The 24,210-nt window shown below is 49.5% G+C and overlaps 1 protein-coding gene across 1 annotated transcript in view; it reads left to right on the top strand.

Annotated features, from left to right (window-relative positions):
* The window catches only part of XXYLT1 (xyloside xylosyltransferase 1), a 191,047-nt gene that overhangs the window by 30,205 nt on the left and 136,632 nt on the right, over positions 1 to 24,210 (top strand). The window contains exon 2 of the mRNA XM_024752142.1: positions 3,649 to 3,796. Coding sequence (XP_024607910.1) covers positions 3,649 to 3,796 — 148 coding nt within the window. The remainder of the gene's footprint in view (positions 1 to 3,648; positions 3,797 to 24,210) is intronic.

Genomic DNA, 24,210 nt, shown 5'->3' with positions numbered 1-24,210 from the left:
CAGGCGGGCTCCCAACCACTGCGCCACCAGGGAAGCCCCTATTTTTTTTTTTTAACATCTTTATTGGAGTATAATTTCTTTACAGTGGTGTGTTAGTTTCTGCTTTATAACAAAGTGAATCAGCTATACATATACATAAACCCTCATATCCCCTCCTTTTTGTGTCTCCCACCCCCCATCCCACCCCTCTAGGTGGTCACAGAGCGTGGAGCTGATTTCCCTGTGCTATGCGGCTGCTTCCCACTAGCTAGCTATTTTACATTTGGGAGTGTATATATGTCCATGCCACTCTCTCACTTTGTCCCAGCTTACCCTTCCCCCTCCCCATGTCCTCAAGTCCATTCTCTACGTCTTTGTCTTTATTCCTGTCCTGCCCCTAGGGTCTTCAGAAACTTTTATTTTTTAAATTAGATTCCGTATATATGTGTTAGCATATGGTATTTCTTTTTCTCTTTCTGACTTACTTCGCTCTGTATGACAGACTCTAGGTCCATCCACCTCACTACAAATAACTCAATTTTGTTTCTTTTTATGGCTGAGTAATATTCCACTGTATATATGTGCCACATCTTCTTTATCCATTCATCTGTTGATGGACACTTAGGTTGCTTCCATGTCCTGGCTATTGTAAATAGAATAGCAATGAACATTGTGGTACGACTCCTTTTGAATTATGGTTTTCTCAGGGTATATGCCCAGCAGTGGGATTGCTGGGTTGTATGGTGGTTCTATTTGTAGTTTTTTAAGGAACCTCCATACTGTTCTCCATAGTGGCTGTATCAATTTACTTTCCCACCAACAGTGCAAGAGGGTTCCCTTTTCTCCACACCCTCTCCAGCATTTATTGTTTGTAGAATTTTGATGATGGCCATTCTGACTGGTGTGAGGTGATACCTCATTGTAGTTTTGACTTGCATTTCTCTAGTGATTAGTGATGTTGAGAATCCTTTCATGTTTGTTGGCAATCTATATCTTCTTTAGAGAAATGTCTGTTTAGGTCTTCTGCCCATTTTTGGATTGGGTTGTTTGTTTTTTTGATATTGAGCTGCATGAGCTGCTTGTATACTTTGGAGATTAATCCTTTGTCAGTTGCTTCGTTTGCAGATATTTTCTCCCATTCTGAGGGTTGTCTTTTCGTCTTGTTTATGGTTTCCTTTGCTGTGCAAAAGCTTTTAAGTTTCATTAGGTCCCATTTTAAAATTTTTGTTTTTATTTCCATTTCTCCAGGAGGTGGGTCAAAAAGGATCTTGCTATGGTTTATGTCATAGAGTGTTCTGCCTATGTTTTCCTCTAAGAGTTTTATAGTTTTATAGTGTCTGGCCTTACATTTAGGTCTTTAATCCATTTTGAGTTTATTTTTGTGTATGGTGTTAGGGAGTGTTCATTCATCCTTTTACATGTAGCTGTCCAGTTTTCCCAGCACCATTTATTGAAGAGGCTGTGGGCTAGGTGTTTTATCTGCTTGTCCCAGGTGGTCCTAACAGCCACCTGAGATGGAGGTGTCAGCATTACTGTGTTATCCATGAAGAAATTGAGTCTCCGAGAGGTCTAGTAACTTGTGCAGAATGCAGCTCATTTAATTCAGCGAGCCTGTCCTGATGGCTTGGGGTTGGGCCCAGGGCAAAGAGCAGTCACAGCCCCTGGCCTCCAGGAGTGCCCCATCCTACTGATGCAGAAACAGGACCTGCAGAGGAGACGGACAAGGAGATGGCACCTTCCTCCCTATGACACAGGGCGTGCAGGGCAGCGTGACGAATTGTGGGAGGCCATGGGGAGGCCGGAGTGGGTGCCTAGCAAGGCTGGAAGACTGGATGGGAGTTCACCCGGGAGCTGGTGGCTGGGAGAATGAGTTCCAGACAGTGCAAAGGTCAGGTGCAACACGTAAGGACAAAGGACACCAAGGTGTGGTGGGCAGGGTAAGGACTGCCTGGTTCAGTTCTGCTCAGTCACCAGGGGAGGGAGAGCTGAGGGGTAGCCAGAGCCACTAGTGCAGGGCCTTGCTGGGGCATTTGGACTGTAACCCAGGGCACTGAGGAGCCATATGAAGTTTTGAAGCCAAGGAGAGAGAGAAATGAATTTGTATGTTTGGAAAATTACTCAAGGGGCACAACAGAACCTGGCTTGGAGGGGGGCAAGGCAGGAGGTGGGAAAGCTTGTGGGGTTTGTGATTCCCGTGCAGCCAGGATGTCAGGTGAGCGAGGCGTGTGGGGCGTACAAGGCCAAAGCCATAGTGTGGTACCTGTGTTGAGAAACAGCAGAACAGGTCTGGAGTCCCCATCCCAGGCTGAGAGGTCACAAAAAAGGAAAAAGTCAAATAGAAGAAAAGAAGCAGTCAGTAAAAGGATAAAGGAAAATAGTGCATTAGAAGGGAAATGTCAAGAAGTTGTAAAAAGACTTTTATGAAGAGATAAAAAATTTAAAGAATTCCAGCTAGGGAATGATAAGGACTAACAGAATATGAAAGATTTCTTTTTTTTTTTTTTTTCTGTACGCGGGCCTCTCACTGTTGTGGCCTCTCACTGTTGTGGCCTCTCCCGTTGTGGAGCACAGGCTCCGGACACGCAGGCTCAGCGGCCACAGCTCACGGGCCCAGCCGCTCCGCGGCACGTGGGATCTTCCAGGACCGGAGCACAAACCCGTGTCCCCTGCATCGGCAGACGGACTCTCAACCACTGCGCCACCAGGGAAGCCCTAAAAGATTTCTTTTTTAAGTTTTTAAAACACTTTTCTAAGTGTTTTAGAAATTTAAGTGGATCTGAGGATAAAAAGCAAACACTTAAGTGAGTTAAGACAAAAACAGATTTCTGGCCAAAAGCAGAACCTAAAGTAGGAAGAAGCAGACGGGGCAGCTGGCCGCTGCAGGGCCTTCAGAGGTGCTTATTCCAACAGTCTGACCACTGATGGCTCTGGGACTGTGGGCTGGCTGGGTGGGTGACACCGCGGGCTGGCCCGGGCAGAGTTGAGGGAAAGGGCAGATGTAAGCGACAAAATGGAGCCTACCTGCTTTGGGGACTTCTCGGGCACCACCCACACCTGTCTTTTCTCCTGCGGGCAGGGCCACTGCGAGCGTAGGCTAGCCAGATGGGGCCTCGCACGGCCCCTCCTTTCACTGTCGGCGCCCTGTTCAGGCAGGTTCTTGGCCCTGGAGTCTGGGTGGTGGCGGCCGAGCAGCTCATGGCCGTTTCGCAGGCTCATCCTGTCCTGTTAGCCACCAGGGAAGAGGGAGGTGGAAGGTCATCAGCAGATGTCTGTGAGCGTTGAAGACTGGGTGCGTTTATTGAGCACTTCTTGCGTGCAGTGGAGCGTGCTTTAACCTGGATTCCAGTCACTGGGCACAGAGCTTCCTCCACGGTGGCCCAGTTTGAAGTTCAGAAGCTGCTCCCATTCCCATTCAGGCTCGCAGTCCTCTTCCACTACACCCCACGTGCCTCCCTGCACACGCTCACACTCGGCATCCCCGTCCCCGTAGCCAGCCTCTGCGGACTCCCCACTCCTCCCCGTTTTGTTAGCTCTTAGGGATTCCAAGTCCTATGCTCGTGGGCCCCCTGCTCGTGGGCCCTGGAGAGGTCTGCCCCCTCCTCAGACGGCACGTGTGCCAGGTGCCCGGGTAGGGTACTCACTTCAGCCATTTCCCGTGCCCTTCTGCAGGTTGTCTTCCATGACGTCGGTGTGCTGACGGACAGACTCTTCCCCGTCGTGGAGGCCATGCAGAAGCACTTCAGTGCCGGCTCCGGGACCTACTACAGCGACTCCATCTTCTTCCTTTCAGTGGCCATGCATCAGATCATGCCCAAAGGTAACCTGAGCTGCGGGGCAGTAGCCCCTGGGGTGTGACTTTGCATCTGTTTTCCCGGCCCCAATACTGCTGGTGTCCCGTATCAGAGAGAAGAGCTCCACTCCAACACGAGGGAGAGGGCAAGGGGGCCAGCCAAGCCCTCTATGTGCAGAGTTTCCTGCACAGAGACTCCATGGCAGGGCCCTGGGCTGCACAGCTCCTGGAGTCCATTCACAAGTTCACGGTGTGAGTTGTGCCGTGTGGAGTCCCTGGATCAGGGCATCTGGGCTCCAGCTCGGATTCTGCTCCTTATACGCAGCCCCCTCTGGGACTCCGTTTGCTTATCTGTAAAATGGCAGGTTGGACTAGATAACCCTCCGTCCCAGTCTGTGATCCTGCTTTTTCTGGTTTGAACCTGTACTTATCTGACTTTAAAATATCAAATCTATAGATGTGAGAGGTGCAAATTATGACTGAGTAACAAGACTTTTTCTGAAACGCTGGTGCACGATTGAAGTATTTTCTGGGCTTTAGTCCCTTCAGGGCAGAAGAGATGTGACTGTCTGATGTGTGGTAGGAAGTGCTGGCAGGTTATCCTTGGACTAGAAGACTTGAAGGGGGTGAGGGTCTTATTCATGGGGTGTTCCAGCTTCTGGGTTTATTTCCTCCGAAGTGCCCATGATTGATTCTGGAGCGCTGGGTATTGCCCCCAGCCCCCGTTTCTGGCTGTGGCGAACCATGAGCTGAGCATTTTAGGGGTGACGAGGGGAGTTCTGGGGTCTTGGGGTAGCAGCTATTTGAACTGTGACTAGTTGAGTTTTCTGCGGTTCCCAGACCAGGCGGGACCCGACAGCTGAGGGGACAGCCTGGCCGCTTGGTGGAGGCCCACTGCTCCAGCCCAGCAGCCTAGGGTGGGAGAGGAGTCGGGAGCACCGCCGTTTAATTCCTGGTGAAGCAGGAACCCAGGAGTCAGAGGATGAGGCTGGGCTCCTGTTGGCAGGTTGTCATAGCACAGGAAGATCTAGCCCACCGTTTTGGCTGGGACTTTGTCTCCATAGGGCAAGTTCCTGCACCACAGAGGCCTCTGATTGTTCTCTTAGCTGTAAGGCAAGAGCTCAGGGAGCTTCAGTGAGCTCAGGTCTGAAGGAGATGGGGGACAAACTCACCTAAAGGGCACGGGGAGGAGAGCTGGCATTTGTGATTCTGTGAGGAGACCAGGTGCAGCTCCGTCAGCTCCCCAAGTCCGCCCCCCGCCCACGCCGTAGCCGTGGAGGTTACACATGAGAGCTGACCGAGGAGTTGAGTGATGAGCAGTTATTTCTCTCCCCTCAGGTGGGCAGGTGTGATCTCTCTGGGCAGGCCCTGTGCAGGTGCCGTGGGCCTCTCAGACTGGAGGAAGGTGTGGCTCCTCATCTCCTGGATTCCAGGGGAGAAGACAGACGTGGGTGCTGGTCCCAGCTGCCCCTCTAACCCCTGTGTGTCTTTGCTGAGGCCTCAGTTTCCCCACCTAGAAATGAGGAGTCTGAACTAGTGAAGAGTCCAGGGTTACGGGAATCTCCTATGGGATTCTGTAGTTCTGGGGAGAGAAGGAAGAGGGGTTCTACCCTTTCCCTGCCTCTCTCTCCCATCCCCACCTCACTCCTAGCAGTCCATCTTGATCGCTCTGTAGATCAGGCTTGGGAGCAGGATTCTATTTGGGCAAAAGGTTTCGTGGTTAAACTTGCACTTTGAAATGTCTTGACTAGATGGGCCTTAGGGACCTGCCCAGTCCTGTTGTCTTGCATGCACAATTGGCCTTGAATGAAGCTCTGTGACAGAAGAACTGGCAAAGGACTGGGAGATCTGGGAGGAGGCGTGCCTGACCTTCCTTTCCCTCTTTCTCCCTCCTTTCCTCATGTAGGTCTCTGCCCATGATGTGCTAAACTCTGGGCCAGGTTTTGCTTTGGGGCACCCAGAGGGAGAGGGTTGTCAGGACAGAGAAGATACTTCTGCCTCACAGCCCTGGCATGGACCAGGCTGTGAACAGTAAGTGCAGTTGACAAGAGTTAGGGACCCAGCTCGCTGCCCCTCTGCCTCGCTCACTCTGCCCTGCCCCAGAGCCTGGCCTTGCCCCCGGGGCCATGTCTTCGGAGAAGAGGCTTTGCCTGGAGCTTTGCTGTCCATGCAGTAGATCAGATCATAGGTGTCCCTTCAGGTGATCTGTGGGCTCTGAGGGCCCGATATCAGGGGGTGGGGAGGGAGCTGTGTGAGATGTGCCGACCCAAACACGGGGTCTTTTCTTGGGTTCTTTAGGCAAATGATTCACTGCCAGAGGTTCATTTTTACATCTACTCAAAGTCCACTTCCTAAGAAGCACGTTATTAGGAGTTAACTAAACTTTGATAATCATAAAATAAAACGCACGGTCCTGGATCTCCCCTCGGAGTTTGGGTGTTTCCACCGAGCAGTCTGGCTGCTGCACAACACTTGGCAGTGTTGCAAAGCTCCTGCCAGGCAGATCTTTTGGAATTCTTGCAATTTTCGGAAGGATGCTCTGTTTTCCAGCACCATTAGTGCCGTCTTGAGTGTGTCATGGCTCTTTATTGCTACCTTTTTTGTATTCATTGTTTTCAATCATAGAAATTGCTGTTGTTTTGTGCTTTTTTTTCTAAATTAATTAATTAATTTGTTTTTATTTTTGGCTGTGTTGGGTCTTCGTTGCTGCATGCGGGCTTTCTCTAGTTGTGGCGAGCGGGGGCTACTCTTTGTTGCAGTGCGCGGGCTTCTCATTGCAGTGGCTGCTCTTGTAGAGCATGGGCTCCAGGCGCATGGGCTTCAGCAGTTGCAGCATGCGGGCTCAGTAGTTGTGGCTCGCGGGCTCTAGAGCGCAGGCTCAGTAGTTGTGGCACGTGGGCTTAATTGCCCTACGGCATGTGGGATCTTCCCGGATCAGGGCTCAAACCTGTGTCCCCTGAATTGGCAGGCAGATTCTTAACCACTGCGCCACCAGGGAAGCCCCTGTTTTGTGCTTTGTTGATCGTTTTGTTCTCGTGTAATTGCTGCATTCTTGCTATTTTGGTTTATTTTGTTTCTTTCACAGTGTTCTTTTTCCTCTGAGAAAGTGAGAATGGGATGTGGGTGGATCATAAACCCTTGGTCTTGCCCAGGAGAGCTGGGTCAGAAAAGCTTGTGTTCTCCTGAGTCATGTCTCAGGAGGTCCTGTCAGGTGTTTGCCCCCAAACTCCAGGTTGTTTATTTCTGTGCCTTGAAGCCTCTTTTCCCCTCCCCTTTCTGAAGCATAAGTGTTACCCTTCTGTACTCAAACTGCCCTTACAGTACGTTTACTTACTTTTCTATTTTTAAAGTAACAGTCATTCATAAAAAAATCTGAAAACTACATTAAAATAGAAAAAAAGTTATCCCTTTATTACTACATAAATAGCATTACTGTTAATTCTGATTATCTTCTAATATCTTCCCAGCACGTAGCTTTTTAAAAATTTAGGCAAAGTAGGATTTATACTATATATTTAAAGCATTTTGAGAGTCTTTTTTATATATCAGCCTATGAAATCGAACCTTCATTTCAGCTTAAGCTCAAAAATGAAAGAAGTAGTACAAGTAGATCTGTATTATGACTTTTTCAGTTAATGTCACTCATCACCGTTTTCTGTGTATTCACAGTGTTTGAAAATTTTTTGAATGATTCCATTGAGTAGATGAACCTTAGTTCATCTTATCATTTCTGTGTTCTCAGCTACCTAGACGCTTTCTGTTTTTTCCTACAATCATCAATTACACTGTGATGAATGCCCTCACGCATAAAGATTCTTTTCTTTACTTAGGGTTATTTCCCTAGGCTAGCTCCCCTCAGGTGGAATTCGTGGGCCAAAGGTGAGCCTTACAGAGCCAGCCTGTGTCAACTGCCCCAGCCCCACTGTCTCAGCCTGCACGTGCCAGGTTCTGTACGGTTTGCTAAGCCCGTTGATGTCTGGCCTCTCAGGGGGACCTGAGGCAGCCGTATTCGAGCTTCAGTTGCTGTCCCCACATGACAGGAGAGGAAGCTAGGAGCTGAGGGCAGGCCACTTCTCCGAGTTCTAGGGTGAGCTGGGCCTCCCCGCAGGTTCCTGAGGCCTTGACCAACCACGCTCGTTCTGACGGCGAGACCTGCGTGCCAGCCTCTCATACCCGCGCAGCCCCTTGAGGCTTCCAAAGCGTGGCCTCCTCTCCTCTTCTGGGCCCCTCGCTGCAGCCCTGCGGAGGGGGCCTGGCTGGGCTGGGTGGGCGATGGTTAACCCCTTGTGTTTTGCACACGAAGGGGACTGTCCCCTTCGGCTCAGACCACATCCTCAGAGACGAATGAAGGGGCCTTGTTGGTGGAACGCACTGGCTCTGATTTTAGTCAGACCTTGTTTTTCCTTCCATTGCTTGTTGGCGGAGCCACGTGTGGCTGGCTGGCCCTGCCTCTCACACTTGCCTGCCCACGTACCCTACACAGACACGCAGCCTCTCTCTCTCCTCACTCACACCCACAGGGCTTTTATCTCCTGTCAGTGGTGTTGGGTTTGTCGCCACTGGAAGCATTATGCAATGGAAAAGAAAATATTTTTTTCCCATCTGGAGCTGGAGGGTGCAAAGAGCAGCTTCCCTCTCCTTGTCACACGGCTCCAAGGAGCTGTTGGCCCCGGCTTAGAGACACGGACCATAAAAACAGCCCTTACCCAGATTGAGCCACGATGCCTGGTCCATGGTTGAGGTGGGGATCCCCTGGGCAGGGAAGGCAGGTGCCCAGAGAGTCAGCAGTGGGTAGGGTTGGCCACAGGCCCTGGGAGACTTTTTTGGAAGGCTCTCCTGTCCTGTGGTCAACCCTTTGCCAATAGACATCCTTTGCCAAGGGTCTGATGTTTGCACAACGTGGTGCTGGGCACTCCGGGTGTCCCAGAGATGTTTGCTGGGTTGCCACTTGGTGGGCTCCTGGTGGTGGGATGGGTGGCATGGTCCAACAATCAGGCAGCACGTCTTGAAGACCACCGGGGAGATCCACACCGTGCTGAGCGTTCAGGAGAGGATGAGTACCAGGCATTTGGCAGGAAGTAGGAGGACTTCATAGGGGAGGTGGTACTTGAGGTAGGCTTTGAAGGGTGGGTAAGATGTCATTGTGGAAACAGGTAGTGAGCAGTTCAGGCAGGTGGAAAGAGTGTGGTGAGTGTTTGGGAGACAGCACACCACCTCTTTTGACAAACGCATTAGGGCACGTGTTGGGAAGCAGTGATGGAAGAGATGGGCGAAGGAGGTTTGTACGTGTATGGGGGCTTGGATGCCAGGCGGGGGGCTTGCTCCGAACACAGGGGACAGAGCCTTTGTGAACATTCCGGCAGGGAGGAACTTGACCAGATCCATGCTTTACGATGGGTCTAAGGCTGGGGGTGGATTACCGGGGGAGCTGTTGGTGTCCAGCTGCATATCTTTTCTGGGTGTCCATTGGCTGGACAGGCTGTGAGAGACCCACAGGTGGACTCCCTGGCCTCAAGCAGCAGCTAATCTGGAGTGTGTGTGTATGTGCACATGTGTACCGAGCATGTCACATCCAGAAGGTGAACTGCAGTGCCGGGTGAGACCTGACAGGCATCCCAGCTTTTGCACTGCCTCCCTCTTTCCATGAAAGGGGCTGCAGATGTTGTTATACTGGCTGCTGTGGGAGCAGTTACGAACTAACTTCAGCTTTTAGCAACTCTGTGGGTTAGAACAAAAGGAAGTGAAGAGTTTATGAGAGTAGGCAGAGCAGACAGTCTTCCACTCTGAGCTCATAAACCCCTGTAAAACCAAGGCAGATATTTCTGCCATGGAACCTCTTGCCCAGCCAGTCCTTTGCAAGTGCTAACTAAACTTGGTGTGAATTAGCCTCCAGTCTGATTGCTTTCCTCTGACACTGAGTGGAGATAGATGACCCAAGGGAATGGGATGAATATGACAAATGAGGTTGAGGGAAAGGTGGAAGGAAGGAGGAGAAAATGATTTTGGAGCCTGGTGCTCTCCTGGGGTCTTTTGGAGATAGGCTCAGGCATGTCTTGAGAAACCCCCGAGTCTAGGCAGAGGGAGGTTGGGAGGAAGGAGGCCAACTGCCTGATTAGACCTTGATGAGGTCTCAGTCCTGGAAAGGTCGAGGAGACCCTCCTCTCCTCTTCTAGTACTTTCCTTCCTACACCCCATGAGTCTGGCTCCTGGCCCTGGAACCCAGGCCTGGGCCATAGAGCTTGGCTTTAGCTGTGTATCTACTTGGCTTCTGTAGGCTAGCCTGGGCACCTGACCATTTTTACCCTGGTGTCTGTTGAGGTAGGGGTATAGAAACTTCCAAGCGAAAACTTCTGGCTTCTTGATGAGCCTTGTGCAAAACCGGCTCCATGGGAGATGGGCGTTTATAGACCTTGGGCCCCAGTGGAGCCTGGGCAGCTGCCCGCTCTGGTTTGTGCACGTTATAGGGTCATGTTTCCAGGCGCCTTGTGTTTCTGTTGGTTTCCCAGCCTGCAGTTGAGGACTGAAGTTCTGTACAATCCTGTGTCTACACAGAGGAGGGGTGGGTTCGAGTGTCGCAGCCTCTCCTGACTTGGCCTGTGGTCAGGGCATTCTGAGAATTAATGAGATGATGCCTCCGATGGCCCTCAGTACTGTGCCGGGCACGTGGTGAGTGCCCAGTAATTGAGGCAGTATGAGACGTGCCTGCAAACACAGCACTGAAGGGTGTGGGGCTGGAGTTATTCTCAGACTTAGGCCACCCACTTTTGCCTTTTGGAAAGAGCCTCTGATATGGGAGAAGGAGATTTTCTGGATGATCCTGGGCAAGTCATGTGACCTCTTGTCTCCCAGGTGAGGATTGCCATCCCTGACCTGCCTTCCCCTCAGGGTTACTGTGAGCCGGAAATAGAGTAATGCAGCTTAAAATGCTTCTCCCCGCCACCTCCCAAGACCAGCTCCCAGAATCGGAGTACTTGAAACCTGTGCAATCATAGCACATTATTATTACCAACATGGTCAGCCCCATCCTGCTCATGCTTCCTAAGGAGGTTTGTGAGTAAAAAGATCAGGCAGGGGCTTCCCTGGTGGCGCAGTGGTTGAGAGTCCGCCTGCCGATGCAGGGGACACGGGTTCGTGCCCCGGTCCGGGAAGATCCCACATGCTGCGGAGCGGCTGGGCCCGTGAGCCATGGCTGCTGAGCCTGCGCGTCCGGAGCCTGTGCTCCGCAACGGGAGAGGCCACAACAGTGAGAGGCCCGTGTACCGCAAAGAAAAAAAAAAAAGTCAGGCAAATGCAAAATGTTGTAAACTCCCTGAAAATGTAGGACTTGGGCCCTGAGTGTCCTCTGCCCCAGAGTCACATTCTTGAAGACACGTGTGATGCTTGCTGTTGTAGAACCGAATGAAAAGGCAACTGGTGATGAGTAGAGGGTGGCTCAGTCCTGCTCCCATCACCCTTTCTCCTGGCATCATGGGTGCCATCACCCCTGAGCATCCTTCTTTCAGCGATCTGTCCCTGGGGCCTTGGTGTCCTGAGGCCAGAGGCAGACGGTTGGACTCTTATGAGGACATTCTTGGATCTACTTTGGGTTGGTGGCACTGGATGGAAAAAGCTGGTGTGAATCTCAGGTAATTCGTGCACGGGTGGATCTCAGCCCAGGTTTACAGGCCCACGTGAGAAAGAATGGAATCACGGCTAGGAAGCCTGCAGGCTGGAGATAAAACCAAAATGGGAAAATCCACACGGGCAGCTCTCATTCATTCATTCCTGCTTTGAAACACTGAATCAGTGTGCAGTTTTTTGCAGAAAGCCTTTAAAATAGGTGAAATTTGACAAATGTAGTAAAAGCTATATCCAGTGTGGACTTCTTTGTTCTGTGCTTTTTGTGCTTTTACTCACTACCGTGGGGGTCATTAATATTCTCCACTGTTGTCTCATAGCAGTTTTATAAACAGAGAAGGCTTTTAAGGCTGGGTTTTGGAACTTTATAATTTCGCTCAGTTAGAACCCAAATCAGGAAGCTAGTCTATAACCAATGTTTAATCATCCCTCAGTGAGGCAGATATGTGTCTGGTAGGAGGGGTCCTGCAGCAGGATGTACATACATTCTGGGACCTGGGGTACAGTGGAGAAGGGGTGGGGATTCTGGGGGTGGCCTCTTCTCTGCCCCTACCCCATCAGGCTCAGTATCGGAAGAAAGCAGAAGCAAGGGGCCCCCTAAACTCGTTGATGCTGTTTTAACTGGTTTGTCATTTCCTGAAATCCTTAATGGGAAAGGCGGCAGCTGTACCCACAGTTAGTCCCACGGCCTCTGCTTACTCCAGGGATGAAGGGACCTGAGGGGTGGTTTAGTGTGGATGTGGAATCGGCTGTGGTGAGGGGGGCTCTCTCCGTTCCCCGATTCCTCTCCAGAGGACAGTGATGTAGACTGGCTTGAGGACCCTGTTTACTAGTGGGCACGGTCACTGCATAAGAGGTCTCATGCATGAGTGTGGCTTCCTTTCTCTCTGGAGTTTTCTGCTGGCTCCAGAGACAGGAGACGTGGCGGGAACAGGGCTGCCTCAGCATGGCGGGGTGGGGAGCACCGTTGCCCTCTCTCTCCCACACCCCTCAGGCTTACCTGTGCGGGAGGAGAGTGAGGTCCTGCTGAGACTTTGGGCCTCAGCCACGTTCTCCAGCCTGGTTTGCCAGGGAGTCCTGCATCGCAGCCCAGCTGATAACAAGGAGGTAGTTGACGTTCCCACCCGCCATGACTGCTGGGGTGCCTAGATGTCTCAGAAGCCTCCTCAGGAGGGCTCACTGGGCTTCTCCGAGTTCTCTGGTCAAGATAACGTCTCGGACTGCCTACCCCCCTCCTGACTCCTAACAGAGGCTCTGAGTGAACAGCCTCGCTTCTCCGTACCGCTGACTCTCTGTTTAGAAAACGGGGATAAATGACTGTACAGACGTCATAGGGTTGGACGGGGACTGAGATGGCGTCTGCAGAGTCATAGTCCCTGGGACTAATAACATATGTCACTAGTGCCTCTCCTCTTGGAGGGTCCGGCACATCAAAAGCAGCACATCAAAAGCTCTGTTAAGTGCTGAAGTTGAAAAAAACAAAAAAGTTTAACTTAGTTTCACCCAGTATTTCTCAATGTAACTTATCACAGAACCCCTTTCTGAGGAATCCTTATTCACATTCTGAGGCAGGGCTGTTTCACGGGACTCACTTTAAGAAATGCTGCCCTTGAACTAGAGTAGTAAACACACCACACTGGCGTAGCTCTCTCTGGGGGGTGGGCAAGCGGTTCAGGACGCCTCAGCCCACAGGGAAAGGCACTTCCTGTCAGACTTTCCTCTTCTCCCTGCAGCGCAGCCCGGGGAGCCTCCGGCTGGGCATGGCACTTTAATTACTCGCTTCTTTGTTGCTTATACCACAACTACTTCCTGAGCAGGTCTGAAGTAGCTTTGGGGCTGCCCAAAGTCTGCCTCAGACCTAGAAGCGTGAGGAAAACTTTCTCTGGATCACGAAACGTGGTGGGGCCATGGGGAGCAGAGTCGTTTAGAAGGAGGGCGATGTAAGTCTGGTGCCCCTCCGCAAGCAGGGCACCCTTTGTGGCAGTGACGAGCTGGTTTCAGAGCACGGTGACCCAGAGGGCGGCCGTGCCATCTCGAAACGGACCCTTGAGGGAACCGGACCTGCGCACTGGAGAAGACTTGCTGGCTTCTTTTTTTTTATTGAAGTAGAGTCGATTCACGATGTTGTGTTAGTTTCCGCTGTACAGCAAAGTGATTCACTTATACACATATATACATATTCTTTTTTATATTTTTTTTCCATTATGGTTTATCACAGGATATTGAATATAGTTCCCTGTGCTAGACAGTAGGTCCTTGTTTATCCATTCTATATGTAATACTTTGCTTCTGCTGACCCCAAACTCCCCCTCCATCCCTCCCGCTTGGCAACCATAAGTCTGTTCTCTAAGTCTGTGAAGACTCGATGCCTTCTGAAGGGCTGTCCTGGGAAATAGGAAGCCGGCCCGTTCTGTGTGGCCCTGAAGGCCACCCCAGGTACAGCTGACTGCAATTTGTAACTCTGTTGCCACCTTTCTGTGAGCCCCGTGGGCAAGGCCTTTCCCTGGCCAGGGGGCAGGTCCTCACAGCCTGAGGGGTTGGATAAAATCCAGAGTGTAGACTGGCCACTTTCGGCTAGGGACCACAATCTGTTTGGCCATTTTAGCATCCTTGCAGGGGCTTTCAGTGGCATCGTAGCTGGAAACCAGCCGTTCTAGCCTCACTGCTCTTGGTTCCCTGTCTTTATGTTGCCTATGATGCCTGTGGGTTGAAGTCCTGTTTAAGGGTCTGCCGGTCAGCTCCACTCCGCTCCTCTCCTCCTGAGCTCTGCTTTGTTCATCCTCCTGCAGCTGCACCAGCTTCCCTGCCCCCTCTGCCTGGACCAGCCTCCCCAGGGATCCTCAGGGCTTTGCTCCCTCACCTCCTTCAGATCTTTGTCCAGTTGTCACCTCCTTGGTGAGGCATCCCTGAGCCATCCTGTGTTAACAGTGTACTCACCCCCTGTGGAGCACTCTGCTGTGACCCCTACATGGCTTTATTTCTCTTCATGCTGTGACCCCTACATGGCTTTATTTCTCTTCATCGTCCTTATCCCATCTGACAGAGAATGTATTCTACGTTCTTCTTTGATCGTCTGTCCCCCATACCCAAATGTAGGTTCCACAATTCAGTGGTTTTTAATATATTCACAAGGTTGTTCAGTTATTCCAGAACATTTCATCACCCCAAAAAGAAACTCCATACACATCAGCAGTCATTCCCATTCCCCCTTTTCTCTCAGCCCTGGCAACCACTAACCTGCTTTCTGTAAATTTGCCTATTCTGAACATTTCATATAAACGGACCTTTTGTGTCTGGCTTCTTTCGCTTAGCGTAATGTTTTTAAGGTTCATGTTGCAGCATGTGTCAGTACTTCATGCCTTTATATGGGTGAGTAATATTCCATTGTACGGCTATACCACATTTTGTTCATTCATTCATTAGTTGATGGACATTTGAGTTTCCACTTTTTGGCTATTGTGAATAATTCGCTGTGAACATTCATTTACAACTTTTTGTGAGGATATATGTTTTCAGATCTCTTGGGTATATATATACCTGCGCATGGAATAGCTCAGTCATATAGTAAGTGTGAGGAACTGCCAGACTTCTCCAGAGTAGCTGTATTATTATTTTACATTCTCATCAGCAATGTGTGAGGGTTCTGATTTCTCCACATCTTTGCCAGCACTTGTTGTCTGTCTTGATTCTAGCCATGCTAGTGGGTGTGACATAGCATCTATTGTGTTTTTTAAATATAAATTTATTTTATTTTTGGCTGGGTAGGATCTTTGTTGCTGCACCTGCACTTTCTCTAGTTGCGGTGCGCGGGCTTCTCATTGTGGTGGCTTCTCTTGTTGTGGAGCACGGGCTCTAGGCACGCGGGCTTCAGCAGTTGTGGCATGTGGGCTCAGTAGTTGTGGCTCGCGGGCTCTAGAGCGCAGGCTCAGTAGTTGTGGCGCACGGGCTTAGTTGCTCCGCGGCATGTGGGATCTTCCTGGGCCAGGGCTCGAACCCATGTCCCCTGCATCGGCAGGTGGATTCTTAACCACTGTGCCACCAGGGAATTAGCCTATTTTGTGGGTCACCTTCGTATGACAGAGCCGACTCACTGCCTCAGCACATTTTCTTAAGCCCGTTTGGAACTGCCTGGGGATGAAGTCCAGCAGCTTCTGATAAATTGCAGAGAAACTGGATGTTCTTTGTGAGTTAGTCACAACCACGAGCTTGGGTTTTCTAGATGACCACTTCTTGATGGGTCCCCTCAAGCCTTGAGGAAGCACGGTGGGTCCTGATTGCCTGCTGCAGCCTCTGATGCCCTGACTGCCAGTGTTCAGCGTGGCACGAGGGGCAGGAGTTCTCCTGTGGAAGAAAGCAAAAGGAAAAACAGATACTCAGGGGCTTGCCTGGGTGAAAACATCTGAGTAAATACTGAACAAAGGTTATGAACATGTGTCCAGTGGTTGCAGTGAAAACCGCTTTCTGGCAGCTCCTATGGAACAAATTTGAGGCATTTCAGTCTTATTCTGAAAGGGGACGACTGAGCAGATTTCTCATAAAATGCTAAAAGTAATAAGGTGACACAGACCACTTTCTATTAACTTAATGCCAGGGGCTCTTTGCAAGCTAATGAAGACAGTTGCCAAATTGAACAGTAATACCTTCCATTTTGGTCCCCCCATTAGATTCTGCCTTTTGACTTTTCAAGGTCCTCTTTTAAATTCTTGGCTACCAGTCAGAGGTATCAGCCAACATTTATTGATGTCAAGAGGTTAAGCAGCGTTTATTCTTGGCAACTTGTCACCTGTGAAGGGGTGGCTATCTCTTGCCATACACTGGGTGCTGAGTGGGTGCAGCTGCCCTGCCCTCCGGGTGCTCGCCTTCTGGTTGGGTGAGAGCCCAAGTGAGTGGGTGCTCGCAGAGCCAGAGGTTGGAGGTCAGCAGCCCTGGGGCTGGTCTGGGGAGATGGTGTCGGATTATTTGCATGGAGAATGGACCGGATACCATCAGTTCTGCCAGCGTGCAGAGGGGATGCTTTGTTGAGGAGGATGAGGTGGGTTTCTGCCAGGCCTTGAAGGCTGCGGGGGTGAGGGTGAGGGAGGAGAAGGGCAGGTATTCTGGGTGAGGGTGGTGCTGGGCTGCCTGCCTCTCAGCCTGGGCGGAGGCCATCGTGCTCTAGGGATGCTGTCTCTTCAGGTGGCAGCAGATCCTAAATCCATCAGTCCAGCGTGTCCAGCAAGCACCTCTGGGGTTGACGTTAAGTACATTAACGAGCATCTTCTCCTTGTCCCTGTCTTTGTGCATCGTCCCCTGGCAGGAGAAGACTCTATTTCTTTACGCAAGCCGTGTGTGTAATTGCTGATGACCAGGTCCTCTTGGTTAAGCATCTTGGAATGAATCTCAGGCCTGCTCTTCCTTCCTTTTCCCCACCCACTTACTCTGGCTCCGGACGTCCTTTGGAATGTGCCTGGCTGTGCCTGGGCCTCCAGAGAGAGAGAGCGCTGCAGGGATTGAAGCCTCGCTGCCCCTGTTAGCCACCTTACCCACTCCCTTCAGCAGAGTTTCTGGCTGCTCCCCATAGCCATGCTGTTTTCCAGCCCGAGTGGCTGCCTGAAATAGTTTGTGGTCAAACGTGCACTTGGCTTTCCTACTTCCTGGCCTTGCTCAGCTCTTCCTTTGGCGCGTAATGCCTCCCCACATAACCCCCCAGTCACCGCACTGCCTAGCAGAAGGGCTTCCAGAGGGCAGGCTCTGCAAGCACGCAGGGTGTCCACAGGGCAGCCTCTGGACCTGGACCTTTGGGGGGTGAAAACCTCTTGAGAGTCCTAAGTCAAGCGGATGGGACATGACGTGAACCTGAACTTTTTTGTAAAATCTGAAAGCCCTTGGTGGATGGGTGGGGACGATTCCCATCACATGTGGGTAAGAACTCTCAGCAGGCAAGGGATTCCACTGAGTGAGTAGAATCGGCCACGTGGGTGTGGAGTTCTGGTGATAAAATACTGTTTTAGAGTTGCTTGTTGCTCAGGGAGCTATCACAGTGGCTCTAAAGGTGGCCTTAAACCTTGGCTTTGTGGCTTCTGTCCCTCACACCAGCTTCTTGCCTTACTTCAGGACTGATTTCTTTTTTTTTTATTTATTATTATTTTTTTTTTTTGCAGTACGTGGGCCTCTCACTGTTGTGGCCTCTCCCGCTGCGGAGCACAGGCTCTGGACGCGCAGGCTCAGCGGCCATGGCTCACGGGCTCAGCCGCTCTGCGGCATATGGGATCCTCCTGGACCGGGGCACGAACCCGCATCCCCTGCATCGGCAGGTGGACTCTCAACCACTGCGCCACCAGGGAAGCCCTATACTGCTTTTTTAAAACGTGTTTTTTTCTGTTCCCACAGAACTGAAGCTTGCGTGGGGCTTTGGTTTGTTATAACTTCCCCACAACAGGCATCATCTCTTGGTAGTTTCCATTTCAGAGCCTGAAAGAGAATCTTCTGGCCAGCCTGCAGGCCATGAATTGTTGACATTTTTTGTCATTGATCCAGTCAGCTGGGACCAGCGCAGGTGGGCCTATGTAGTCCCAAACCCAGCCACCACCGGTGCCTACCCCTTCAGCAAGAGTGTGAGAGGGGACAGGTGTGTGATTGCTGCTCTCAAGACACAGAGCAGCTGTCTGAGGTGGCCCTGGAGGGGAGGGGAAGGGAAAAGGCGTGCATCAGATGTGGGTCTTGCCCTCATGACTTTTCTAGTGAAGGAATTTAAAATTCCTGTCATACAGAGGCATGGACTTTGGGGGGTGTCGTAGGCAGCCTCTAAGCTGCCTCCCATTGATCCCCACCTCCTGGTGTTCATGCCCTTCACTTGAGTGTGAGCTGGACTTACTGACTCCTAGTGTGTAGAATATGGCAAAGATTCTGAGGTCATGTTACTACAGACTGTGGCCTCCATCTTGGAGATCTTTTTTCTCTCTGAGCCCTTGTCCTGGAGGAAGCCAGCTGCCATGTTATGAGCTGCCCTGTGGAGTGGCCCGCATGATAAGGAATCGAGGTCTCCGGCCAGCAGCCCAGAGGACCTGAGGCCCACCAACAGCCACATGAGTGAACTCTGAGACGGTTGCAGCCTGTGCATCTACTAAGCTGTGGCTGAGGTGTCTCAAGAGCTGTGAGATCATAAATGTTTGCCATTTTCAGCCGCAGAGTTTGGGATTAGCCTGTTACGCGGCAACAGGTAACTGATCAGGGGGTGTAAGCACAGAGCTGTGAGAGGATAAAGGAGGGCGCACCTTTGGCCAAGGAATTTGGGCAAGGCTTTGAGAAGAATGTGGCATTTGGGCGTGGCTTGCCTTTTCTCCCTGGAGTGGCCTCTTGTACAGGGTGGGCCATCTGTACATACAGAGGGCAGGGAGGGCTGATCTGGCCATTTTCCAAGGTGGATCAGATGAACGCATGGTTTTTCTGTTGCGTGGCCTCTGAGAACGTCTGTATCTTCTGTTGAAGAAGGGCAGGATAGGCTTGAGCCTCCCGCTCAGCCTGACACGTGGCATCTCTGATGAAGGTTGGGTCTCCTGGGCCCCTGGGGCCTCCATGATTGCGTTGCCGGGCTGCTTAGTGCCCGGCCCTGAGTAGAGAGCCACAGCTCTGAGCTCACAGCTTAGCTGGGTGCCTCTGACATCTATTTCTCTTTCTTACTGATGGTGTGGCCTTAGGCAAGGCAGTGAGTGTCCTCTCTGGGACTTTTCCTGCACCTTTTATTATGAAAAATTCAAATATATACAAAAGTAGAATAACATAATGAACTCTCTCATACCCATCACCCAGCTTCAATAGTTATCAACTCATGGCCTATCTTATTTCATCTCTACTCCCACCCATTGCCTTCTCCCTCAACCCTGGGTTATTTCAAAGCACACACCAGATATCATATTATTTTATTCTTAAATACTTTGATAAGTGTCTCTGACAGATAAGTACCTTTTTTTAACATAAACACAATATCTTTATTACATTTAACAAAATTAACAATTCCTTATTACCGTCTAATATCCAAGCAGTGTTCACATTCTTCAGTTGTCTTAGAAATGTGTTTTTATAGGGTTGTTCAAATCGGGATTCAGACAAGGGCTACATGTCTCTTAAGTCTTCCTCTCTCTCTTTTTGTAAATTAAACTTTTAAATTTGAGATATTTGTAGATGAATATGTAGTTGTAAGAAAGAATATAGAGATCCTTTACCAACTTTCACCCAGTGGTACCATCTTGCAAGACTACAGTACATGACAGCTACGATACTGACATTGATGTAGTCAAGATTACAGAGCATTCCGTCATCACAAGGCTCCTTCTTCATGTTGCCCTTTTAGAGCCACATCCACTCCTCACACTCCCCACCCCACCCCTGGCAAGCACTCATCTGTTTTCCATTTTCTATACTTTTGTCATTTCAAGAATGCTATATAAATGGAATCATAAAGTATGTAACCTTTTAAGACTGACTTTTTTTTCACTCAACATAATTCTCTGGAGACTCTTTCAAGTTGTTACGTGTATCAAAATCCATTCCTTTTTATTGCTGAGTAGAATTCAGTAGTATAGATATGCCCCAGTGTGTTTCACCTTTCACACATTTAAGGACATCTGGGTTGTTTGCAGTTTGGGGTTATTATGAAAAAAGCTGCTAGGACATTTGCATACAGGTTTTTGTGTGAACATAAATTGTTATTTCTCTGGAATAAATGCCTGAAAGAACAGTAGCTTGGTCTTAGAGTAGTTCCATGCTTAGTTTTATAAGAAATTGCCAAGCTTTTCCAGAGTGGCCGTACCATTTTACATGCCTACCAGCAATGTGTGAGTGTTGCTTGAGTCTTAGTCTATATGTCTTCTCTCCTTCTTCCCCTCTTTTCTGCCCTACCAACTTGGCATAGAAACCGTGTCCTGATTGTCTTGGATGATTGAGGTGATACATGTGAAACTGCTTTATAAACTCTCCCTAACTGAGATTATTGGTGCTTCTCTTTTGTGGGATATCTGAAAATGGCATCACAGCACCTTCGGGAAGTACGGTAGATGCTTCCTGACTATCCGCCCCTGCGTTTCCCAGCCTGGCTAGGTTCTGCAGGGCAGCTGGATCACCAGGGTAGCCGTACATCAAGCATGTTTAGTACAGCTTGGTTTTTAAAGAACATGCCGGATGGGGTGGGAATGAGATACTCAGGTTGCCTGAGTGACCCATGAGACTGTAGTCCCCGCCCACCATCCTGCCTGTTAGGATGGGTCGTCCAGTCACCTTTCATCTTTCTTGACCTGGCTGGCAGTTCTGCTGACCGGAAGGTGGAGATGCCAGCGTGTGAGTGTATATGTATGCGCACGCTGCCCTTTTAGCCACAGGTTTGCACCACATTTGCTTAAGGTGATGACAGTTTTCTAGAACACTGTGTGCAGCAAATTCCAGGTTCTATTAGAAATTAGAATGTGAAGCTTTTCAAAGCACTTTCCTCGTCTCCTCCCTTGTGCTGGGTCTGCCACACATGTAACTTCCTCAGGGTCGTAATCCTCCCCCATCACTTGCTGAGCTGTTGACCAATGTCCCTGATGTTAGTGGCAGCTTCTGTTCCAGGGGCTGACCTGACTAAATGTCCCAGGTTCCTGGGTGACTTCAGACAAGAAGCACAGCAGTTACCTGGCCTCCAGCCCCTTCAGCATCAAGAATGACAGTCCCAGCGTTCCGCAGCGGGGGGCTGTGAAGAATCGGTAATAGATTTACGGAAAAACACTGCACAGAGGAATTGTGTTGAAGAGACACTAACAGCAGAGAGGATGGTTTTGTCAGGCTGTTTGCACCTTAATTTTTTTTTTTTTTTTTTTTTTTTTAATAGGGTAACTCTGTGGGTCTCTGAGGTTTTTCAAGACAGGGTATTAATTAATTTATTTATTTTTGTTGTGTTTGGTCTTTGTTTCTGTGCGAGGGCTTTCTCTAGTTGTGGCAAGCAGGGGCCACTCTTCATCGCGGTGCGTGGGCCTCTCTCTATCGTGGCCTCTCTTGTTGCGGAGCACAGGCTCCAGATGCGCAGGCTCAGTAGTTGTGGCTCATGGGCCTAGTTGCTCCGCGGCATGTGAGATCCTCCCAGACCAGGGCTCGAACCTGTGTCCCCTGCATTAGCAGGCAGATTCTCAACCACTGCGCCACCAGGGAAGCCCCTGTACCTTACTTTAAATGCCAAGGGATTGCCAGATCTCTGTTCCTTGTATTCTAGAAAATGAGATTTCAGTGTTGTTAGACTCGCTTCTTTTGTGGGTTTCCTCTAGTGCCAGCATGCTCCCCTTTTATATTGCTATCTGTCCCAGGCCTGGGGTTGGAGTTGCGTCTGCTGCTCTCTTGAAGGATATGTGGACTCAAAAGGGTTTTCAGTGAGGTGCAGTGGTGGGTACAAGTCATTGAATTAACAAATAATGGTCATGAAGGTCCGGCAGTGGAGGACACTTGTGTGAACGTTCATATCCAAGTAGCACAGAGGTGTGAGCAGGAATTGCAGACAGAGGGCAGTTAGAGTTTCTTTGGGGCTGCTCTGCACGGAACCTGCTGTCTGTTCCTGTCTAATTGTCGCTGACACGTCGTCCCTCTTTGGGGGCGGGGGCTCTAGGAGCCAGGGTGTTGCCTTGGTGGCACTCTGCCCCTCTTCTTTGGGCCTCTGTGACTTCCAAGTGGCCTTTCTGTGGGCGATCACTCTCTGGGTAGCAAGCTTGGAGGACCTGAGGGCCCAGGGGGCACACTGTTTATCACACAGTCCCTTTCACACGCGTCTTACTTTCTATAACACTTTTGTTAACACCTGCTGTGGACTAGGTGGCCTGTGAGAAGTGCTGAGACGCAGCCTGCATGGCTCTTGGTCCCGCAAAGCCTACAGGCTCCTTAGGGGGAAACCCCATTCCCAGTTGTTCCCTCTCAGCTGCCCTCCCCTTCTCCATATTCTTGCTGCCATCTCCTTGGGTCAGATCCTTGTTGTACAATGTTACAGTGATGATAGATGCCATGATTTAGAGAAGCCTCACCTTGTGCCAGGCATGTGCTGAGTGCCTTACTACATTGTATTATCTCCCATTAGCTCAGAGGGAGGTACATTTCCCTACTTTACAGGTGAGAAAACTGGGCCCAGAGGGATCAGGTAAATTGTCCCAAGACACCGCACTGATGGGAGAGCTGGACAGAACATGGACTGCCTGACTCCAGGGCCTGCTTTTTACAACTAAAAGGGGGTCTGGATGATCCATAAACCTGGCAGGACCTTAGTTGAACGTTGCCCTGGCCACCTACTTTCTCACAAATAACTTTCAAGAACAATGAACAGTGCCCAGCTCAAAAGAACCAAACACAAAGAAAATAAGGTACAATGAGTGAGAACCAGCAAAAACAAGAAACAGCAGAAGTAGACCCTTTAAGACTTCAGATGTTGGAATTATCAGATTTGGATCATAAAAAATGTATACTAACCGTGTTTAAAGAAACAAAAGACAAGCCTGAGAATACCTGAAGGGAACTTTAAAAAAATGACCTAACATATTTGAAAAACAACCAAATAGAACTTCTGGAAATAAAGAATACAGTAGTCAAAACAAAAAGTTATGGGTGGTCAATTAGAAAAATCTTTAAAATGCAGATTTTTAAAGGTAACCAGTGCACAGATTCCTTGGTTCCCTCTTTCCTACCCCAATTCTACTGCCCTCCTCAAGGGTGAGCACAGTAAATAGATTGTATGTTTCATTTTAAGCCTTTTTCTATGCGCTTATGAACACACATATGTCAACAGACAACAAAAGAGGGTTTTTTTTTGGGGGGGGGTAGGAGTTTATTAATTAATTAATTTTTGCTGTGTTGGATCTTCATTTCTGTGCGTAGGGCTTTCTCTAGTTGTGGCAAGCGGGGGCCACTCTTCATCACGGTGTGCGGGCCTCTCACTAGCGCAGCCTCTCTGGTTGCAGAGCACAGGCTCCAGACGTGCAGGCTCAGTAGTTGTGGCTCACAGGCCCAGTTGCTCCGCGGCATGTGGGATCCTCCCAGACCAGGGCTCGAACCCGTGTCCCCTGCATTAGCAGGCAGATTCTCAACCACTGTGCCACCAGGGAAGCCCCAAAAGAGGTTTTTTTTAATATAAACAAGATGTGCTTTTTTCCCCCACTTAATAATATGATAGACGTCTAGATACCGATTCATATAGATTTACTACATTGATGAAACTCATTTTAAATTTTTGTTGTCGTATTTTCAAGCACCGCCACATGGTAGAAAATTCAGAAAACACAGAAGGGTATACAGAGAAAATAAGTCTTCTTACCCTCATTCCTGCCACCAAGTTCTCAACTCCCTGGAAATGTTCTGCACCTTATTTCTTTTTCACTTAATGTCTTGTTGATATTTTCAAATCAGTGTTTTTAGGGGTGCCTCATTCTTTTTATAGCTACAGAGTATTTTATTTTTAAAAGTTTATTTTTTTGAAGCAGAGTTGATTTACAATGTTGTGTTAATTTCTTCTGTACAGCAAAGAGATTCAGTTATACATGTATATACATTATTTTTCATATTTTTTCTCATGCTTTATCACAGGATATTGAATATAATTCCCTGTGCTATACAGTAGGACCTTGTTGTTTATCCATTCTATATATAACAGTTTGCATCTGCTAATCCCAAACTCCCAATCCATCCCTCCCCCACCCTACAGAGTATTTTATTGTATGGAATTTAATTTACTTAACTAGTCCCTTGTTGATGTACCTTTAGATCATTTCCAAATTTTATAATTAAAAACAATGCTGCAGTTACTACCTTGTTCACCAGTGATTTTACACATATGTAGGATTTTG

The sequence above is a fragment of the Neophocaena asiaeorientalis genome, unplaced genomic scaffold (genome assembly GCF_003031525.2).
Source record: "Neophocaena asiaeorientalis asiaeorientalis breed wild unplaced genomic scaffold, Neophocaena_asiaeorientalis_V1.1 scaffold293, whole genome shotgun sequence".
NCBI lineage: Eukaryota > Metazoa > Chordata > Mammalia > Artiodactyla > Phocoenidae > Neophocaena > Neophocaena asiaeorientalis.
This window is presented reverse-complemented; position numbering and strand designations above follow the sequence as displayed.